This window comes from Melozone crissalis, unplaced genomic scaffold, assembly GCF_028551555.1.
Source record: "Melozone crissalis strain CALT ecotype California unplaced genomic scaffold, PUWL_Pcris_2 ptg000045l_1, whole genome shotgun sequence".
NCBI lineage: Eukaryota > Metazoa > Chordata > Aves > Passeriformes > Passerellidae > Melozone > Melozone crissalis.
Genome location: NW_026535823.1, coordinates 12,395,719 through 12,418,843, shown reverse-complemented (window position 1 = coordinate 12,418,843; position 23,125 = coordinate 12,395,719). Strand labels below are relative to the sequence as shown.

General features: G+C 38.7%; 1 protein-coding gene across 2 annotated transcripts; it reads left to right on the top strand.

The window, feature by feature from the left end:
• Positions 1-802: 802 nt before the first annotated feature.
• On the top strand, positions 803-22,854 carry STXBP3 (syntaxin binding protein 3). Of its 2 annotated transcripts, XM_054285806.1 has the most exons (19): positions 803-874; positions 3,632-3,681; positions 4,420-4,501; positions 5,408-5,484; positions 6,118-6,196; positions 7,554-7,654; positions 9,462-9,616; positions 10,516-10,606; positions 11,543-11,667; positions 13,092-13,196; positions 13,698-13,755; positions 13,969-14,034; positions 14,453-14,533; positions 15,162-15,300; positions 15,869-15,975; positions 16,429-16,527; positions 17,404-17,489; positions 19,088-19,236; positions 21,237-22,854. In XM_054285806.1, the coding sequence occupies exons 1-19, from the start codon at positions 832-834 to the stop codon at positions 21,326-21,328; spliced, it is 1,785 nt and encodes a 594-aa protein (XP_054141781.1). In that variant the 5' UTR covers positions 803-831; the 3' UTR covers positions 21,329-22,854. The 2 variants fall into 2 exon arrangements, with proteins under 2 accessions (XP_054141781.1, XP_054141780.1); XM_054285805.1 differs by lacking the exons at positions 10,516-10,606; positions 11,543-11,667.
• The last annotated feature ends 271 nt before the right edge of the window (positions 22,855-23,125 follow it).

Sequence of the window (23,125 nt, the reverse complement as noted above, 5' to 3'; positions counted from 1 at the left end):
GTGCGGCCGCATGGCTGGCGGCGGTCTCTTCCCTCCTGTTACAGGGTGCAGATTCTGTATGGTTTATACAAGACTCACAAAATAATTAAGCTAAAGGAAATTTGGTCTTTGGTCTATCGCATTTTTGCCCGCTCACAAGGATCTTATTTTCCGTCGGGAATGATGCCCACATTGTACTCCTCTTTGAGAGGCACACCGCCACACAGACTGGGAACCAACTATTCTTCTTCATACCTGGCGCTGTGGAAAGAATTTTTCCTCGCATTCCTTCGTATTTGTGGCCGGTGTTGGTTCCCCTTTGAGAACACAACTTTATATCTTCAAACTGTAACTTCTGAGAGACGATTATAGGCGTCAACAGCCGCTATCGTTCTATGACCCGACAGTGTTTTCCTTGGTGGTTTACACGCACGTCCAGCGGGAACCTGGGGGCCGTTTCCGTGAGGGAGCCCCGGTTTGCCCCCGAGAGGACCCGGGAACAGGGCAGGTTTCGGGAGTCCCTCCGGCCAGGCGGGCTCCAGCTCCCTCTGCTCCCCGCAGCTCGCCAGGGCCGCCTCGGCGGTGGGAGCGGCTCCCGCCGTCCCGGGCTCACCTGAGCAGGAAGCTCCTTCCTCAGGGGCGAGCCCTCGTCACCGGGCGCTTCCCCAGCGGGAATTTCGGACCCCATGGTGGCAGGGGAAGAGAGCCCGGCTCCCGGAGGGGCGGGCCGGGCTCCTGAGGGGCTGACCCCGGCCGGCAGGAGCCGCCCCGCCCGGGATCGGGCTGCGCCCTCCGCCGCCGCCCTTGAAGAGGGAGTGGAAGGCAGTGCTGCCAGGCGGGGCTGGCAGCAAGATGGCGCCGGCGGTGCGGGGGCTGAAGAGCTTCGTGTGGCAGAGTGAGTGACTGTGGGGCTCCTTCCCCGGCCCCGCGGCCAGAGCGCTCTGGGGCCGTTCGGTGGGCGCGGGCCGGCCGGGAACCTCCGCCGCTGAGGCGCTGGGTCCGCGTAGCTCCGTGTATGGGGTCGGGGGTGCCCGCCGAGCGTGTCGGAGCTGAGGCGGCCGAGCGGGGTTGGGGTCGGGCTCGGGCTCGGGCCCGGTGGCTCTGTGGGCAGCCGGTGACCGGCGGGGGCTGTGGGTGGCGGCTGCTGCCGGCTGTTCCAGGTGTGACTCGGCGCGCTGCTGGGAGGCGGCTGCCCCGGCTTGCGGCGGTGCCGCGGGTGTCCGCAGTGACAGCGCTGCAAAGAGACGCTTGTGCCTTTTCCGAGATAAGGGTAAGCTCTGCAGGCTACAGCCCGCCGGACGGGCTCTTGCAGCGCCTAATCCCAAGTCAGCTCTTCAGGCACTTCTCTGTAACCTCCGAACTGCTACTTTTGGAGAGTGCTCCGACCCCAGAAGGGGCTCTGCGCTCTCTCTCTCTTTGTGTTCGGCTTCAATTTTTGGTAGAAAAAGTTGAAGGTGTTCTCTGGTAGGCTTACAAGTGAACTGCAGATTTTTATCTCCGTGTTTTGGAGCCGGTTCTGCTGGTGTTTGTTACAGAAAATGAAGTCGTAACTGCTCCTTTCCTTGCCGGAGTAGAAAGGCTGATAGTATTGCAAGTAGTGAGAGACCTTTGGGGAAAAGGCACAGGCAGCCACCTCATCCCGAGCTTAATTGTACTGAGCTTGTGACTCCGTGAGCTGCTCAGCCAGCCCGGCGACTGCCGCTGAAGTGGGAAGGTCCTGCTGCCGCCTTGTTTTCGTTTTCCTCCTCTGCTTCCACCTGAAGGCTGTTCGTTTGTGTCACTAGAAGTGAAAAGCAGACTGTCTCTCTGGAGTTCACTCCTCGTTGCTGGCCCCTGTACCCTGCTTGTACGAATTTGATACCTTTGTTTAAAACTTAACCCTTAGAAATCCCCACTTTTGCTGCTCTGCTTATCCTGCTGTCTTGTTCTTCGTGCCGATGACTGTAAGGCCAATGTTTTGTCCTGAGATATTTTATAAAAGACTTGGACCTTAAAAGGGAGTAATTTGATCAAACCATAAGTGTGCCATTAAGGGCCATAAAGACGTTTGAAAATTGTGTTGCCAGTGTGAGGAACAAAGATTAGAGTGACAGTAAAGCAGTGTGAATAATAAAATATTTATGTTACAAGCTTAGTTAAGAGGAACTTCTGAAATGAATGCTTTGTTAGTCATCTAGTTTCTGTTGTCTTTCCAAAATTACAACAACAATGAAAATTGATGAACTAAGTTTTAGACATTGTCTGGCACTTTTTAAATGGGTAATTGAAGGTCATAAACTGCTGCTTCCTAATGTTTCAGCAAAACATTAGGGGGTTTTTATTAAAGCTGATTTGTCTGAAAATAGTGACGCTGATGCTTTATGTAGCAGCTTGTATCCATGTGTATCTTGTTCCTGCTCTGTAAATAGGATAGAAATTACACATGTGGTGTGTGGAATTGAAGCAGAAGTGTGTGGAAAAGTTAATTGACACAAGTTTGTCCTCAGTTAAGTTCACAGTTGTGAGGACAGAGAATGCTACCTGTATTTAGGAGACAGTAGTTCCCATGGATAAAATTCTGAAATACAGAGAGCTGTTGTACATAGTTAATCTCTAAATCAAGTCCTTTCCTTAAGGAATTCTGTCTTTTCATTTCCTTTTTCTCAACTTTAAATTGTTATGTAGACTTGTATAAGGAGTTCTAGCCTAGCCATAGATAGCTATAATAATTTTTGTAAGTGATTCACCATTTTAGCAATTCTGTTTTTTACAGCGCTTGCTTAGCAGTCCTTTCTTCAGGAAGTGTGTTGTAAACGGGTCATTAATTTTGCCAAGGTGTGGTTTGCTGCTTTTTTTTTTCCACGAAGGAATTTGGCAGCCTGCTATTCTGTCAGTGTTGTGTATAGTTCTTTCCTAGATTGTGAAGTAAAGGTAGAAGAAAAAAAGCCTTTGTCAACTAATTAAATGTATTCAGAGAAGACAAAATCTGAAAAGGTAGTTAGGGTGTATGGTTGGTATAAAATCTGTGAGAAGAAAATGAAAGCCTGGGCAAAAATGGAGCACTTACCTGGGTTTGGTTTTTGTGTGTCCAGAGTGCTTGCAGGAGAAAAATGATTTTGAGAGCCTGTAAACCAATGTAGGTCAATTATTTGGGTGAAGCAGCTGCAGGTTGAGGGCAAAATCAATAACAGTTGGAATAGTGCAGGGGCGTTTTCATTTTATTGTGTGAGAAAACTGACTTCTATGTTTTAATAGCAGAAATGAGGTTCAAGACAACTGAATTATCCATTTATATGTTCTGGTGTCTTTTATAGGCAAATATTGTAGAAAAATATAATGTTTGAGATTTTGGACAAGGTTGTTGGGCACTCTGTTTATTATAAGGAATTCTATGTAATGCTAAAGACTAACTGGCAAGAGTGTTGTCAGAAAATATGAATGTTAATAAAATTTTCATGTGGTGAAAAACTTGTTATTACATCTGTGTACAGTCCTAGAAACAGGCAGGGTCAGTTTGTGGTGAGGAATTCTGTGCAGATATTTATCAGTATGGGGTTTTTAAAAAAAATTTCTTTTTAGGGCTCTGTACATATGAGTCTAAATGGGTGAATTATTTTTTTCTTTCTTAGTAACAATTTGATTCCTCTAACTGGTAAACTGTTTCTTCTTACAGAGCTGAAATCAGCAGTATTTGATGACTTCACCAAAGAGGAAGAATGGAAGGTACAATTTTCTTAACACTTTTATAAGAATTCTGTCATCACTTGCACAAGAAATCTGTATTGCTGAGTAGAGAGCAAATACATAAAATGCATGTCTGGTGTTTTCACTCAAGATTGTTTTCTGCCCAAGTAATAGACTTTACTTTTGGGAACTCAGATCTCTGTATAATACAAATTGAAAAATCTAGAGGCTACTACAGGAAGAACAAATGGCTAGTAGTCTCTTTTTTTTTTAAATTAGGTGTGATGAAAAATTAGAAACTGTTTTTGTTTATCTTCATTTTCCTTTTGAAATACTTGTACTTTATTAATTTCAGTAATTACACTGTACTGCAGTACATGTGTAGCAGGATTCAGCAGTATGATACCTGTAGAACTGCTTGAGCTATCAAACAGTTTTAAAATAAATACAGGTATATTTGAGTAGGCCATGGGGTAAATCAGCAGGAATTCAAAAGACTTGTGTCCAAGGAAACTTTCAAAGGACTTTCTAGTATGAGTAGGGGGAACAAAGCTCATGTTTAAGATTGAGCTTGTCTTTGGAAATCCTGTACATTAAGAGCTGCTTTCTGAAATTAATTTCCCCCTGCAATGTTGGTGTATGCGATGAAAAAATAGAGTAATAAAATAATTTTAGCTTCAAACTTCTATGGGAAGTTGTTGAGGAAATGACATGGATTTAATATAGCTGATTCATGTATCTAAATACTTGTGTGTGTTTTTCTTAAAATATGTTTAGGTAATGCTCTTAGATGATTACACTACTAAATTACTGTCACTGTGCTGCAAAATGACTGATCTGCTGGCAGAGGGTGTCACAGGTAAGCATAATTCTTATGATACACATTCTTATTGATACATTGATACAATTCTTATTGATACATAATTCTTATTTCAGCATAACATGATTATTCTGAAAATATAATAGAGTTGTATCAATTCTGCTTTTTGTTGTGTGTTTTAACTCATAAGTGCTACTTATCGCTTGTGAGAAACTTTTGGTGAACATGTATCCTTTTCATCAAGAAGAAACCTTTTCTTTTTAGTGAGCACACTGCTGAAAGGAACCTGTCTTTCCACATGCAGATGTCTGACATTACTTATCTTCCTTGTTCCTCCCCCACAAAATTTCTGAGCCACAAGAATATCTCTGCATTCTCAAGCTAGTGTATTGTAAAACTATACAGTAATGACTTTATTAAACAGAGAAAAACAAGAGATGAGTGAAGCTGATTTGCTGAAAAATGTCTTAATTTGTGCCTGCAGTTATGTTGAAACAGAGTAATTGCCCAGGACACAGGCAAACAAAGGACAGAAGAGGCTGCAGTCCAAGATGATGCCCTGCATGTTTTCTCTGTCCCTCTCCTTCACTGTGCTGGGCAAAGAGCTCTCTTGCCAAGAGTTCCTGCTGGGCCCCATAGCTGGAGCATGTTTGCATTGCCATTCTGTTGTACAAGTGTAGAGCACCTAGGAAGGATTTAGTCCTACAACTTCAGTTGTCACTAGCCTGAGAGTTGGGAAAGACTTGTAGTAACCTTCTGAATATAAAATAACAAAGAAATAAATCAAGACTCTTGGCAGAAGGTACATCCTTATCTCTAATATTGTGGACAACTTGATTGCAGTTAATATAGAGTTGATAAAAATGAAGTAAAATATGTGCAATGTTTTCCTTAAAGATGCATAGTGTTCCTAATTATAAATATGCAATATTTCTTACTTTACAGTGGTGGAGAATGTATATAAAACCCGTGAGCCTGTCCCACACATGAAGGCAATATATTTAATAACTCCCACCAAAAAGGTTAGTATTTTAAAGTGTTGCAAGATCTTTCAGACTGCAAAAACCTTTCTTTAAAAATGTTTATTTACTCTGTACAGCTCTGCAGTACTTTACCTCTGCATTTTCTGTGATACTCCTCTGTGTGATGCCTGATTTCCCAAGATGAAAGACAATCTAGGCCCACCATGGAATATGTTGCAAACGTGCCCCTTGTGGTCAGCGTAGGCACTGTATCATTGCTTAGCAATTGTAACCTCACTGAAAGACATGTTGTATCACATAATGATTCAATGCATTGAAAAATAGAATTCAAAGTAATGGCTCTAATAAGAGATTGCTGTTACTTCCTAAAAATTCTTGAGACATTAAATCTCAGCACTGTTACAGCTGGAAAATGATGCAAATGCTGTGATGTATGTGCTTCCTGAAATGAACCTGGTGCATGACTGACCATCTGTAATTGCTTGTTATTCTTCATCTGGAATTAAAAATCTTAAACTTCAGTATTTTCTTATATGTTGAAATGTAGTATTCCTAAGTGGGACTTGGTAATAGAGCAGGAGGAGAGGAGGGAGAAGCTTTGTCTGGTATGTGTAGAAAGGCAAAACACTGGCATGATGTTTTTTATTTCCTTATTTTCCTTGCCCCCATAAGTCTGTAGATGGACTGATTGATGACTTCATCAATAAATCATCCAGCAGATACAAAGCAGCATACGTGTATTTCACTGACTGTAAGTAAGCTCTGGGGTTGTAGTTTGGTAACTTTATATGGGTAACTAAGTAAACTGCTCACTTCTCTTGTCTGTAGCTGAGTAAATGAAAAATTTGGGCCCTGTTTCTTGCTAGAAGGTTTGAGACTCAAGTCATTAAGCATATATCTGGGTTGCCAGGCTATAGTCCCCATGCTATGTGGCAATAGTAATTTCTTTCATAGTTACCAAACAGTCTTGATTGTTCTCCACCTCTGCTTTTAATTTAGGTAATGTAGTTTTATTTTTAAGTATTCCAGTCTTCTCCTGTGTTGGAGTGTGGAGGAAGACAATTCAAGTCACACTGTGTATCTCTACATAAACAAGAGTACCAAAAACATAACTGCATGAGAATTTTGTGCAAGAGCTGTGTCAGTAATTGGTTGCTTCAGGTAGTTCCTTCAGAGCTGTGAGCCAGCTTTTCCCCTTCCCTGAAAGAAGGGCCCTACTTAGCCCTTGCATGCATGACATGAATTGTGCAGCAGAGACAATTACTGGGAGCAGGGTTCATGTGGTTGCACATGGCCCTGCAGTCAGTCAGCGGGACTAAAATGGCTCTGAAGAGGGGAAAACAAAAAACCCAAATGTGCTGCTGGAGGCAGAGACTGAGACATGCCTCTTTGTGGACTGTGTATCTGCTACTGGATATTCTCAAAGCAGTTGAGAATAATCGCTATCCAAATTCTTGGTTTCTTGTTTAATTTCATGCTGAAGCAGCAGTTACTATTCTGAGAAAGTACTGCTGTCTTGCTGAATGCTCCTTGGTTGCAGGTGGGCAAGCTTTCAGTCTGAGTACTTGCCAAAACTTTTCCTGTAGAGAGGAATAGCTCCTGACTTAGAGAAATAACTGTCACTTCCAAATTTGTGTAGTATTCATATGTCATCTATGCATTCCTTAAATTCAATTTCTAGACTGGGATGCAATGTAGCCTGGAAGTATGGTGGAGCACCTTAGAGATCTATAATTAAATTCCATATCTGTGTTTTGGTCTTAGGTATGCACACATGAATTATTTTTGTAGCTTGGAAAATGCTTTTTTCTCTCCTACATGACAAGAACCCTTTACTTTCTAGCAGACTGCTAATGAGTGTTCAACAACATTTTACTTGCAAAAAGCCAGTATAAATTGAGCAGTGGAGCTTCTCAGAAAAGATCTCATAAACAAAATATTGGTTATATAATCTATTTCTCTTTAGGAAGAGGAGGCAATTTTTTTTTAGTGTTTTATGGTTAATTGGGTCTTAATTTAGAGTTGTCTGCTCTGAATGCTGTATAAGTGAGCTGACAGCTGGAATAGAACAAATTCTTTGTATTTAGAGTCTCTTTTTTTCCCCCTAGTTTGTCCCGACAGCCTCTTCAATAAAATTAAGGCTTCATGTGCCAAATCAATAAAGAAATGCAAGGAGATCAACATTTCATTCTTCCCTTATGAATCTCAGGTAAGTTTAATTCTTAACCTTAACAGTAGTCTGAAGGATTATTCTCAAGTGGTGCTGACCTTTTAGAAGACAATGAAATAGAGTGTAGCTTTTGATTGACAAACTATAAGTGAGATATTTCCATTTGGGCACATTTCCAGTGCTTGCTTATGCTTTTCAGATGAAAACAAATGCTCTTGTACTCAAAGTTTTACTCTTTGCAAGACTTGGTGTCAGTTGCAATGGGGAGGTTAAAGGAAGAATCTGTTCCCTAAGAGCAGGCAAGTATTCTGGCTGGTTTTTGGTAAGAGTTTGTTACTGCTGATACTGAGATTTTACTTTGATAGGTTGGTGCATAGGAGTAAAGTAGGACTTGGTGAAAGTCAGGAAAGGAGAACAAATGGACTAAGAGAACTGAAGGAGAGTGGAACAAAAACTATTACCACTTGACAGTCTTTTCAGTGAGAGGAGAGTGTGGAAATTCTGTATTCTCAATTAAAGATCCATACTACCAGTAGATAGGAATGGGTGTTTTCCATGTGCAGCCACACAGTGGGTGTTGTGTTGAAAAGTAATTTGCTGCTCATGCCCTTCATCAGACACAGAGGGCACACTGATGCTCACTAAGACAGTGAAGCCTCCGAGGTCTGGGAGCTGGAGAAATAACCAGAACTAACCACAAATGTTTCCCATGTCAAATGTTATCAACCAATCAAGGGGACAGCTCTGACGTGTACCAAGTAGCAGGTGGATATAGGAGGGATTGCTGCTAGCCCTGTCTCACTGGAGTGCAGTGTCCTGGTTTGAGGACACATTCCTTTTCATTATAAAGGGTTCTTTATTATTTTGATTGAGAATCCATCAGGGGATAATGAGCATGGTGCCCTGTTTGATTGCTTTCCAGTGAGGTTGATGTTGACAAGTTTTGTTTCAAGCTGGTTTTGGGAGCCCTGCCAAAGCTGCTTTTCAGTATCAAATAAAGCCTATGAAAATGTTGTGGTCCTGGTTCTCTAGAGGACTCACTGTGAAAGCAGAAATTAAGACTACTTTTCTGTAGTTGAAAATAAGCAGCACTCTTCTTGTTTTTACTGGAGTTTTGTGTTCTCAGTATCTGGGGTTGTGAGAACCTTTTCAGTCCTTAGCAGAGGAACAATGTTAATTGGTGTGCCTGCTTCCTGGGATGCTAGGAGTAAATGATCAGGCTGAGCTCTGGGCAAAGTCCAGCTGATTATCTACTCCAGTGAAGCAAACACCTTTATCTAGATGGCTCTGTAGTTACAGAGTCCATCTGAAGCTGGAGGAAATCCATTTACTGACAATGGGATTGTACCCATGTTTGCATTCCACTTACAAAACTGTTGAAAAAGCCTTTCATCTCTGTAGTACTAAGCTGCTTTAATTGAGATTTAATGCATTTAAAGAATTCAGCTATTCAAGGTAAATTCTTCATGTTAAAAGCAGATACAATATGTAGATTTTTATTTTAAACCAATTTAACCTTGATGCTTTCTATGTTCATTCTGCTATTGCATTGTGTGGCTCTGTACAAGGCACTGACAGATGTTTAGTTCCTTCCTTCCATCTGTCCTTCCTTTCATAATTTGAAAAATAGAGTAATTTACATGGGAGAGTAATAGGGGAAAAAGTCTGAGAACAAGAAGATGAGCTCAGCAGGGAAAGAGGAATGAAGTGTGGGTTTGTTTGGGTTTTTTCTTAAGTGTCCTATATATGACTTTTTCTTGCAGTTTTAAATTATTAGCAAACTTTTTACCAGGTGTTTTGGCAATCTGCAAGTTAGGCTCTTTTATTTTGCTTGTGCTTTATGCAGGTGTTTACTCTCAACATCCCAGATGCCTTCTACCGCTGCTACAGTCCCACTCTGGAAAAGACAAAGGAGAAAGATGCTGTACTGCAAGTCATGGCTGAACAAATTGTTACCTTGTGTGCCACACTAGATGAGAATCCAGGAGTCCGATATAAAAGGTGGGACAAAATTGTGTTTGATAGTAATTGTGTTCACTTCCAGGACCCACCACAATATTTGGTCATAGCTCGAGGCTGCAGCATAGTTTTTTGGGGTTTTTTTTTCCCCCCTTGTGGTTGTGGATTAATTGTTTTTAATCCACAAGTCTGAAATATGCAATGATAGGAATTTGTAACGTGTAGGTAGAGCAGTGTTTTTTCTGTGTAATGCATGTAACAGCTCTTACTATACCCTGTCTAGTTCTGAATGCTTTGTTTCATGTCTGGTCAGTGGGGTGACACTGATATGCTGCATTCTTGTATGCCACATGGATAATCCTGTAACAGAACTGCTGCTGTTCAGCCAATTGCAGCTCTGCTTGGCACCAGGGAATTCAGAAATTGCTGTGGCACATGAGATCAGGATTTCTTGTAGTACAGATATTGAGAAGAATGCCTCTTTTGAACTTTGAAAGGGATTTACTGTCTTTGAAGTCACAGTGGGCTTCTGAAATTGTATTCAAGGACTGCATTCTGTGGTGTAATGTGAAGTAGTGTCTTATTCTCTGCAAAGGTAACAACCAGTTGCTTGACTGTTTTTTTTTTTTTCCCCTCTTATTTCTCTTTTTCTTGTTTTTCTTTCTTGTTTGCCACATCTGAGTGAAACTTTATGTGCTGGACCATGTTCCAGCTAATGCCAGCCTTTTGGCTGAAGCTGTTTCTGCTGTGTAAAATACCTGGAGCATTCAAAGATAAAATCATAATGTAAAACTGGAGACATATTGGAAATACTGAGAATGGAGTTTGGAAACTCAGGAAAGCAGAGCATCAATCCTAGGGAGTTTTCTGTTTTAAAGGTAGCATTTTAGTGTTCTGATGAAGAAATGTAAGTTATTTTTGCATGCTTCCTTTTTTCCCAGTGGACCATCTGATAGAGCCAGCAAACTTGCACAGCTTGTTGAAAAAAGTCTTGAAAACTACTACAGAACAGATGAGAGAAGCCAAATAAAGGTAGACAGTGGACTAAAATGTTTGATTTCTTTTTTAAACTTTTTTTGTATGTCTGGCGAAAAGAAATCTTTGAAATATTCTTCAACAATTAAGTTCTACAAATATAGATATTATTTAATAATAAAGGCAGCTTGTTGCCATTTAGTTGTTTTCATGTATGAAAGCCATGTAGAGGTAATACTGTTGGGGTAAAGCTGTATTTGTGTGATCAAACTGATTTTATTTGAAAAATTGGCCCTTTGATAATGCAGAGGGATGCTACAAACCTGAAGACCAGTGGATAAATGTTGTTTTAATATCACCTTCCATAAGGCCATGGAAGATGTAGAAGGGGTTTACTCCAGAATTGAAATGTTTCCCCTGAAGGGACTTACTGTCTACAAAAATACAGCTGTTCACATAAATATTGGTTTCTGATTTGTAATCAGGCCTGATTAGGGCAGCTGCTTAAACACAAAACCATGGGGTAAACCATTCTGATTTTGACTTTGCACTTTGCTACAGAAATAAATGTTCCTGTTGCTACTGCCACTTCACTAAATCCCCAAATGAAACTTTCAGTTGAATGCTTGAAGGTGTTTTCCTGTATTTCACCACTATCTGATCTGCAATACAAACAATGAAGTTATCTATTAAATCTCTGGGCAGCATTTTTGGGGTTTTGTTTGTTTTTCTTTTACCTTTTTTGTTCACTAGACTAATAAAATTCATATTTCTGAGTGTATTGCAGTGGGCTAAGAGCATTGCCTTAAACTTAGTATTTAAAACCATGGTATAGAATTCAAATGTTCAAGCAAACACTTGGACTGTAGTGCAGTGCTTTTCAGTTATTTTTCTAAAAATACCTGCAGTGCTGTGACTTAATGCAAATAGATTTAACATGCATTAACTTTCTCCTGTATGTCTTAACTTTGTGTTTGTTTGATGGCTTTCTAGGCTAAAACCCACTCCCAACTAATAATAATTGATCGTGGTTTTGACCCAGTATCAACTGTACTCCATGAGCTCACCTTCCAGGCAATGGCATATGATCTGCTACCCATTGAAAATGATACTTACAAGCAAGTACTTAAAAAAAAAAAAAAACCTAAATAGTTTATTCTTGATTATAAAATCCCTGAAATTGTTTAGCTCAATTGCACCATGGCAATATTAGCTGCGTATATCGCATAATGGTTGCTTCATTTATTGTTAGTCTTTCCTCCTGTATTTGTAACTTCATCATTTTCTTAACTTCCTCTCTTAGCTGATGTTAGGTAGGATCTAGTTGGCATTTTTGTTAAGTTTTGAGTCCACCAAATTGCATTTTTTAAGAACTAAGAACCTTGCACTACTCTTGAAGTAAAGCCTTGGGAGTGCACATTGAGATTCTCTAGATTTTCTTTCATATTCTCCATTTTTTTTGGCATAACAAGATCAGCAGTACAACTAACTGAATGATGAGAAAAAGCTAGGGTCTTTCTCAGGTATGCTCACTTTTATAGCTCAGCTCCAATAATTTAATTTCTGTAGTTGTTGAAATGTTTTATTGTAAATACACATTTAAATCAGTCATGTTCAGTTTAAAAGCACTGTTGGAGAGGTGTAATGTTAATTTGCATAAGTTATGTGCTTTGCTGTCTGATTGTTCTGACAGCAATGGTTTTGGTAGGACTTTGCTTTCTGATGATCTACTTCAGCAAGAGAGACCTGATGGCCTCATTGTATAGCCAATCAAAGAGGAATGTGTATCTTTAGTCAGAAGGACTGAGTGAAGATTTTAATAGAAAGTGTAGACTCTGAGTCTGGGTTTGATTGCTGGGTATGAGAATGTAGCAGAATATTTTCTAGGTAGTCACCATCTGACTTACATCATTAATCTTGGAATTTTTTTCATTCTTTTGCTTTCTGGCAATCTGCACTGTGTGAGTTTCTATAAATGTGAAAATATTATGTGGCATGATTGTGGTCTTGTTTTAGGTTTACTGCTGCTTATAGTCATGTAATAGCTGCTCTGTAATGCCATGCAACAGTTGCTTTTATCTGTGAAGTAGTTTGTCCTGCTTAGCATTGTGTTGGTGAATGGAACTTAATTTTCCTTTAGTTATAAAGTCTTATAATACAGAAAGAAAGCTGCGCTTGGAAATTGCAGTGTGTATTATTTTGTGCCATTTGCACTTGAAACCAAAACTGAAGAGAAATTGAGGTGCATGTAAATGTGTGTTTACAACTCCAGTCACTGTTTGTTTAAAAGAATGTCCAGAAGCTCTTGCCCCAAAGAATCATTCTAAAATTTATCTGCTGTTTCTGTGTTAAAATATGTAATCTGTAAAATCCTGTAAATTATATTTTCTCAGGCACTGGCTTGGCTTAGAAATTAAAATTTATGTCAATTACTGCTGTTACCATTTATGTTGATTAAACTGTTACAAATAACAGTGTAATAAGTGATGAGAACTGGGGGAAACCCAAATCCCAAATAACTGTCTGAATTTTCTCCTGGAAGATACAAAACAGAAGGCTCTGGTGGGAAGGAAAAGGAGGCGATTTTGGAGGAAGATGATGACCTGTGGGTGAAGATGCGGCACAAGCATATTGCAGATGTGATCGAGTATGTGCATAAATAACAAAGCCAGCTCTTGGGTTCTGTGACAGGGAGGGTGTCAGAGCTGTTCAGTGGGAATAAGGCAGTAATGAACATGGTCTGCAAGACAGACTGGATTCAGTTAAGTAATCAATGCCAGGAAGAAATTGTGCTTTAAAAATACAGTATGTACCCAGGTATGCAGTTATACTAATGCTACTTGCAGTTCTTGAGGTAAATGGAAATCAAGTCATTTCCTGGCAAGTGTTTTCAAATATTTTAAATCTGAAGGGATTATTTTGCATGCAGTGCTGCCAAGCTGCTGCATTAAATGATATTATGAAGATATTGCAAACAGAATGTTTAATATTTCCTTTGTAAAAAAGCACTCATTTCTCTGAAGCCAGACCTGTAGTTCAGATTTTACTTTCATTCAAAAGTTCTTGTTGCACAGTTCTTTTAAGATTTCAAGAAAAAATGTAAGCACTCATGTGCTGTTGCCTTTCATTATTTTCCTCTTTTCTTCAGGGAAATACCAAAACTTTTGAAAGACGCTTCATCAAAAACAAAAGCAACAGAAGGAAAAGTAAGTTGTTTAAGTTGAGATATTGTTTTTCCTGGTAATTTAGTTATTTTCAGCTGATCATATCCATGTAACTGATGGATCTACTAGATAAAATAAGACTTTTCTCAATTGGAATTTTCAGGGGTTGTGGGGGAAGCAGGCTGCAATGGGAAGGGAAATAAGCACATAATTTACTGGGGTAACAGATTTTCAACTTGTGGCATTTCTTTCCAGTTATCCATATCTGCTCTGTCCCAGTTAATGAAGAAGATGCCACTCTATCGTAAAGAGATTAGTAAGGTAAGGGGTCTTTTGTAATCACAACTTCACAGGAAATAATTCTGTGCACTTGACTTCTTGTTGAAATGTAGTTTTAGTCTCTCATTTTCCTGTAGTGTGCTATATAGCTCTTCTCCAAATTAATGTTTTCACCTCCTGTAAAATTTAGCAAAGAAAATTTGTTTCCATGTGTTTCATTTTACCATGTAAAAGAATGAAATAATTTGTGTGCTTTGAGGATTGAAGATATCATAACAGTTTAGTGTTTTACAAAGTATTATGGGAGTCAGACTCTAAATGAAGGGGAAAACACAGAAAATGTATGATGGTACTGAAGGATTGACTCTTGTAACCAGTAAAAATGATGGATATGCTTGGAAAAAAATCAAGCTATGACAGCTTGTGATTTTTTTCTTTTTTTTTTCTTTCTGTCTTACAGCAAGTTGTTCATCTTAGCATAGCAGAAGATTGCATGAGCAAGTTCAAATCTAACATAGAAAGGCTCTGTAAAACTGAGCAGGTATGTTTAAAAAAAGCCAAAAACCAAAGAACAACTTTGCAAGTATTGCAAGTACCACTTTTTTGTTTGCAGGAATAGAAGCTTGCTTTAACTGACTAAGCCACTATGTCTCTTGCCTTTATTTTGTAATCAGTTTTTGAGGTGGTAGTATTAAAGCTAAGTATAATATACAAGGCTCCTAATCTCCCAATAAGGAGGTGTTCCTAAAAGTTTTGGAGGTTTTTTTGGTCTTGAAATCTGGCTAATTTTTATAAGGATCAACTTTGTTTTCAGGGCTTGAAATTCCTATGTGGTTGCTTTAATATGTTGTACAGAGGGAAGCCCTTTTTAAAAGTCTGGGAAAAGCACCTTTTAGAGTGATGCATTACATTGTGACTCTAATTTACATTTTTAAGAATTCTAGATATCATAGTTTGAAATGTTTAAGTGTTATGTAGTGTTATTATAATGCTGTAACTATTGAAATCAATGTCAGACTTGTCATACTGAGTTTAATTGATGCAGCTTGATTGTTTCCTGAAACCTTTGGTTTCATAAAAATGCCTTTCAAAACACACAGAACAACATTGATTTAAATTACTTCAATGATTTTAACCACGGTGTCTGTTTTTATTTTTTATGAATTTAGGACTTGGCTCTTGGAACTGATGCAGAAGGTGAAAAAGTAAAAGACTCTATGAGGGTCCTCCTTCCAGTTCTGCTCAACAAAAGTCATGACAGCTCTGACAAAATCAGAGCTATTCTCCTGTATATCTTTAGCACAAATGGTATGACAAGTTGCCCCATTTTTTCCTCAGTGCTTTGAACTTGAACTCACGTTTTCAGATAGTACAGTGGTTGTAGTTAACCTAAGTCTCTGCACTGAAGAGCTGGGTTTGAAAGAAATCCTGTCTATCCTCTGTATTTGCTCTCACATTAGCAGCAAAGATACTACTAGCAAGGAGTTAAGAGATGTAATTCAAATGTGGATTCATAGAGTGTTTTAATACCGTTCTTATCCTTGCATTATAGTTTGTTCTCTTATTTTCACATGGTATTGAAGCTCTTAAAGGGGTTTTCATATCTGTGGCAACCTGAAAATTAAGTCAGTGGGGAAAAATTTCTTGTAGAGAAGGAGCAAATTGGCAGAATGTTGGTCTGAGGAATCTATAACAGTACTGAGTTTAGGTCTCAAGAATGGACCTAAACAAAGTTTTATCTGACATACAGTATTATGTATAACTTAGACTGGTCACACAGAACAAACAAAAAAGTTCTGCACTAAATAATAGCCTGTGAGACAAAACTGGTCTTACAGTCACTTGGTAAGTGTTGCCTCTTTTTCATATATTGCAGGAACTACCCAGGAGAACTTGGACAAGCTGATCCAGAATGTACACATAGAAAGTGATAGTGATATGATAAGAAATTGGAAATACCTTGATGTTCCTGTTATCTCTTCAGTAAGAATGTATTTATGTTTCTTGTGATTTCTTACTGTCCAAGGACCTACAGCTCTTTCAGCAACTCTTAGCAATATTATCCAGGTCTGGGTTTGGAAGCAGATAATTGCTAGGATTTCTTTTACCATTTAAACACATTACAAAAAAACATCTTTTGAAAATTATTCATGTTAGTTGTTTAAAGTAAGATATCCATAATGTTCCCTCTGCAATTATCAGGTGGTGGCTTCAGCTAGTTGATTTTGGAAACTGCCAACTCACTCAGTTCTTTCTCTCTGAAGTTAGTATTTCTAATGTATTCTGAATTCTAGAGATATGAATTATTGCTCTTTATATTTTTTATTATTGCTTTAAAATCTCATACTTATCCCCCCTTCTTCTGCTACTGACTGCTAATAAGTTTCAAAAATCCAACCAGTAAATAATACAACTGTATTTTGAAAATCTTTCCAGTTTGTTGCTCAGCAGCATAAATACATAAGAAGGGACCGTTCTAAAGAAGAAACCTTTCAGCTGTCTAGGTGGACACCTGTTATCAAAGATGTTATGGAGGTAAATTTCATCAACTAATTAATTCATGGGTGCAGTGCAGAAATTTACTTAAGTGAGTCGTTGTAGCCCATCTTTTGAGTTCCACAGTATTTTGAGTTAATTTTGTTAAATACGTCTGGTGGGCAAAGTGATCACTTCTAGTCTGTCTGCAATATAAAACATTACACTGCTTGTTAGTAATACTCCTTATTAGAGGTCATTTTAAAGGTGAAGCAAATGAAAGTGAAAGCAAGAAGTCTTAGAACAGCTTGTCCTGGGTTTGGCAGTGTTTGGTATAATTTAGAGATCTGTATCTTCTTGGTTTTAACTCCAATCTAATTGCAATTCCAATCTAAACTGTAATGTGGTAGAGCCTGGAAGGTGTTACATGCCAGAAGTGTAATTTCATTGTTCTCAAACCTCTTCCTAAGCATCAGTCAGTGACTGATGTCACATAAGATAGTGAGTTCCCTGGAGTGTTAGTCTGATCCAGTGTTGTCATTCATACATTCTTGATGGCTTTCTCATGTTCATTTATGTTTTTACAGGACTCTGACTTCTCTCATACATTGCCATATAGAAACTAAATACATTAAGGTTTTTACAGATGAAAAGCTGCTAGTGAAATCTGAACAGTTAAATCAGTATATGTTTATAAAAAAAGCATGTATACTTACAATTCCCTGTCATACACAAAACACTTTTAATATATTTTAGCATTATGTGGTCTAGCATTTTGTTACATAGGAGTGTTATTCATGAGATGCTACTCGCAGTTATTTGTTGGGCTGGATGTGTTGGCATGAAATGCCAGTTAGATATCCTTTCTGAAAGCTGAAACTTGGTGGAGTTAAGGTCTGTATGCCTGTTTAAAGTGTGTCTTTATTTTCACTTCAGGATGCTATAGAAAACAAATTAGATTCAAAAGACTGGCCTTATTGTTCCCGCTGCCCTCCCACCTGGAATGGTTCAGGAGCAGTAAGGTAAATGGTTTCATTTCCTGAAGCACAGTTTACCCAGATCTCAGTGTTCCTGTCATTTACTTTCTAAAGCCTTACAGAAGTGTGCTTACTGAACAGTGGAATAACACATGTAAGGTAATGTTCATGTGCCAAGCCTGTATTTTTATTTAATCTAAAACATACTCAACTTGGTTGTTATTTTAAAAATTCTTAGTAATGTATAGCTTTTTTTATTTGTAGTATCTCCCTTTTGCTTCAAGGTTAGAAATAACATTTCATATTCCCAGAATGAGAAGTTTAAACCATTGAGTGTGAAGTAGTTTCAGGAATAAATGTTCAGTACTGTGACTTAAATAAAAAGAATGTTTTACTTCTGGAACTTGTCTCTGCTATATTAGTGGTGGTGACATTATTGGGGTTAATTACGTCAGGAAATTAAATTAATCTTCCATAGGCTCTCTCATCAGGAAATACGGGCCTGTTAGGCATTTGACCCTTGTTGCCAGGGAGTGGTTTAGGCAAGTCCAGGACAGTTGGAGATCTTGAAATGAATTCTCTGCTAATGAATGTGAAATGAGTACTTGCATATTTATTATCACAGAGAGGCAATTTTTAGAATTTCTTTTTTTTAGCTCACTTGTACTGTTCCTTCTTTCTCTTTTTAATTCCACTAGCTCTTGAACCTCATGACCAATACATGCCAATTTGAGGGCTTTATCCCTTTTTATAGTGTTATTTAAAAGGGGAGACAAATGAATCAAGACTCCCAAGAGTGTTTCTGTTACAGGAATGCCAACTATGAATGCTCCTCTCTCAGGAATGCTCACTGCACTAACAGGATGCTGGAATTCAGGGAGGGAAACATTAAATATATCCTAAATGTGAAAGACACACTTGAATTGGAATTGGTACCTTTCTAAATAAAAAAACCCCTGAAAAGTAGAGGTACACAGCCTTAGGAAAATAGGTTTTTTACATCCACTTCTAATTAAACTATTTGTGGTGTATCCTTCTATTCCTGGATATGCACTAGGATGATCAGTGCCAGGGATCAGAGCAAGTCCCTGCACACTGGAACTTGATCTCTGTCTTACAGGCTGGTGAATCTTGAAGGCACTCTAGCAGGGAGATCAGGACTGCAGATGACTTAACCTGTGTATTAGATTCTAAGCACTTCAGGCTGCTTTTGTTTTTCCTAGGTATCTGAATCTGATTTGATAACAGACAAGTGTTTTCTTTAGAGATTCTGTTTGTGTTCAGAGATAGGAAAACCTAAGACTCCAGCTTTTTCAAATGAACCTCTCATGAAAAATGCCACTGGAATTGGGAGCATGCAGTTAAGCTGCTTGGCAGGAGTCCTTGGCATGTTAGCTGTGTGTGCAACAAGGTTTTTGTTTGGTATTTATTTTCCCCCAGTGATACCTAAACAGTACGAGTAATGTGATAATTTACAAAATTTAATAAAAACAACTTATCAATTTATCTAAATACTTTTGCTGAAATTATAATCAAGCCCTGAACTGCATGACAAAAATTGCTACTGCTTGTTGACTGTGTAATTTTAACCAAAAATGAATCAGGCAAGCTGTGTAAGTGTAATGCCATGAACTCTTGTGCAGCGCCCGCCAGAAGCCCCGAGCGAGTCAGAGGGAGGAGCGCAGGAGCAGCGCCAGGCTGATCGTGTTTGTCATTGGCGGCATCACCTACTCGGAGACGCGCTGCGCCTACCAGGTGTCCGAGGCCTACACGTCCTGTGAAGTTGTCATTGGTGAGCTTGCCATGGGAAAGGGTGGGGTGTGATGCACTCCATGTGGCTCTGGAAAATGTAAGAATCACTTTGCTTGGATCTCCTCTCTTGGTTCACCACACTAATACCATAGCCAGTGTAGTTCTTCAAACTATGCGCTTAAAAGGATCTTTGCAGGTTATCTCAAGTGATTGGTGTTTGGAGGGATTTTTTTGCCACAAGACATTAAGGACAAAACAGTTATGCCCTACAGAAGAATTATGTCAGAGACTTGTCAGTGTACAGCCTACAGGATTTCACGAGACCTCTATTTTGCGTTATGGTTTCCTCACAAACTTTTGCATCTGTCTGTGCTTTACCTTCAATGGCACTTGCTACTCTAATTGCTTTTGGGAGTAGGAAAGCTGACAGACTAGTGCAAAATTGCTCACTTTGGAAGGAAGATGAGTATTAACCCAACAATCCTAATCAACATTCCACCCAAAAAATGAAACAAATAAACCCCAAACCCCTTTTTCAGTGTAGTCCAGTTGACTTTGCAATACTTTCTAGTTTCTTTTGTGGCTACTTGGAAGCTTTGCATAAACCACACAATGATTAACCGCTTGAGTCCTGAAAACTCCCCTGCTTAAGATTTGGCAATTGGCAGCTGGTGTAGTAACCTCTCAGCGCTTTGGAGGTATTAAATGCTTGTTCCATCAGCTGCTGTGCTTCAAATGAATTTTAAATAGCATTACAGGAAATTAATAGGTGGTAAAACTTGTACATATATACAATATACAGGAACAGAACTCCTAGATACAGAATCTTACCACAGACCTGTGTCCATCTGCAGGGCTGGCTGATGGCTGGGTGCAGGGTCATCTAAAGCATTCTAAATTACTTGAGGAGTCTACATCTGGCATTTAAATTTAGTCTTGAGATTCCAATTGAATCTGTTTACCATCTACCATGCTTTTAAATAAATACTCTTCCCTAAGACAATGCCAGCCTTGATTCTGAAATCTAGAGTCTGTTAGCTCAAAATATTCAGGGGTATTGTATGTGTGTTTGTGTGTGGTTGGTTTTGTTTTAGTTTATTTTTTATTTGCTGGTTTCCCTGCTGGTGGTTGAGGTAGGTTTAGTGCTGGTTCTAGTTCTGAGTAGTAATGGAAAGACCAGGACAACAGGAATGTAGTTTAACCAGATTATTTCTTCATCTGAAACTTGTTTACAATACCATGTTTAGAGTAGGTGACTCTTTACTGGGGTATCTGGCACTCGCCACAGCACCATCTTCCCTTTTGTTTAGAGATTATTCTTGTGGTTTTGTTTGTAATCCTGATTTCTGAGGGAAGGTGATAGTTGCCAAATTTCCATATGGATTACTGAAAAATTAACATTTGTCTGTGTTCCTGATTCAGAACTCCAGGAATATTAGCCCATTCAGAGTGACACTACTTGTTGCCTTCAGAACTGCAGGGTGACTCTTCATGCCAGAAGTTATAATCACTCTCTGAGAATGAGAGGAAGTTGTGCATTGAAGAATAATAAGGATTTTCTTTGCTGCTTAACACTTGAATTTTGTTTTTCCGAGGAAATGTTAGTTAGTAAAAGCCAATTTTCTCCAACTGGTATTTCTGTGGAACACTGCTGTTTGTGATAATCTTGAATCCAGATACTTTACTGATTCTAGGGCAATGCCTCGCATTAACTCACCCTTTCACAGAAAGTCAGGTTTCTTGCAGGCTGGGACAAGTGCCCAGGTTCAGTCCTGTCTTTCAAACAGGGCAGAGCAGGACCTGAAACTTGTGTTCAAGGTATGAGTCCTGATCTGGATGTCTGAGTGTGGGAAGAGGGACATTGCCCACATAATGGTGACACTTACATGATGGTGCTTTCCATGAAAACACTTTGAAATGTTGCACTTGTCAGTTTTCCAGGTGCAGTAAAAACACTGGCACGTAACTGGTGGTTTAAAGAGGGAATGTCTGCAAGTCAGAATTTGGTTGATACAGTTCGTACTTATGTTCTTTTGTCAGGTTCTACTCATATTTTGACACCTAGAAAACTACTAGAGGATGTGAAGAGTCTTAGTAAACCCAAGGATATGGTCTGGATGAAGGATGAATAGATATGGTGATGTTTGTGATGCATTAAAAACACAAACAGTATGTACATATTCTAATGGAACTGACTTTTCCAAATACTGCACTTCAATACTACATGTTTCCTAATGGAGGTCATGTTATAATTTAAATTTGCTGCTTTTGGGGGAGTAGAAGGCAGAGAGATGAGAAGATAAACACGTGTGTTTCTTAGGTTCTGTTTAGTATTACACTGCAAGTACTTTTTCACAAGGGCATGTTTGTTCCTAACTAATTATGCTAAAAAGTATTGTAATTATATATAAACTGGAATTGTCTTTGAGAACTGTGAAAACTTTCCATAATGGCATTTATTTCTAAAGATGACTGAATTAAAAAGGGCCTGGGCTCTTGGGTAGGGATTTCAAGAGAAAACTTGTAAATATGGGTTTATGGTAAAAATGTTTAATACAAGTTCAGTGTCATAAGTGTAATGTTTTCTGTAAAAATAACTTGCTGAAAATTCTTTAAATATGTATAATTGTGAAAAATCTAAAGGCTTTTTAGATGATGCTGGGTAAGGTAGATTGTTAATCACAGAATTATTGAGCAGTTCCAATCACAGTAAACAACTTTGGAGAAATGCTGTCAACTGTGCACTGAAGTACACTTTATATTTAAGTATATACAGAAATTATTACTGAAGCTTTTTAAAAATTCAGTTTCTTAGCAAATTCCTTATGATTGTCTACATAGTCTGTCTTGTTTCAGAAGTTGAATTGCCTGTGATACAGAAATTCCAAAATGAAGCATGTCTCTCTGAGGAAGTGGAGGCATGGGGAAAGGACTGGACAAAAAGGGAAGCAGCTCAGTCTTTCAAAGAGTTTGGTAACTTGGAAAAGAAAAGCACAAAGCACACAAAATGACAAAACCTGATGCACTCAAAAGAATTGACTTTTTAAAAGTTGTGTTACATACTAAGAAATATTTAAATTTGCATTGAAGAGAATAAAAAACCAAATTGTATGAATTCTGTAATACTGGTAATGTTTAGATTTCTCTTTAAAAATTATTTAATTAAAATTACTGAACTTTTAACTGGATGTTGTATTTATGTGCCTTGAAATGTTAGATTGTTGTATGTAGAGTCCAAGAGAAATGTTATAATGAAAAATAATAGATTGCTTGTGTCCTTATATTTACCTTTTCCCAATAATGAGTATTTATTCTTTTTTTGTGATTTTGAGTTTTTTCCCTTTATTTTTCCTCTCAGGTTAATCAATACTTTAAGAGAACATATTTGTTAGATGAGTTCATTCAGAGTTAATTAAAAGGAGGAAAAAGGTCAAGTTCTCAGAGAGGAATGAAAGGGGAGTACATGACATAATGATTCTAAAATGTTGCAGGACATGGGATGTGATGAGAGTAAGTGTCTGTAGCTTTCAAATTTGGAATTGAATCTACACTGAATTTTTTTTCAACAGGACTACAGAAGCAACACTTTTAAATCAACTGGTTCACCAAATAGAATGGGGACTAAACACTAAACTAAAAGCAAAACCAGGGATAATAAGGAGAGGCAAATGAAGTTCTAAGGATATACAGTAAGGCTAAGGAGGAAAGGAGTTGAATGGTATTGTTGGCTGTGGAGGGTGGGAGAAGGCCTGAAAAAAGCCAGTGACTCAGGCTATGAGCAAGTGGCACATGACAGTGAGTTTAGTAATCTCTGCTTGTATGAACAGAGTCTGGGTTATTTCTGTGTCCTCCACTGATGAAATTGCTCAGGTTTGCCTGAGAATGGCTGTCCTTTCTAAGGAATGTACTGGCATTTCTAATTTGCTTTT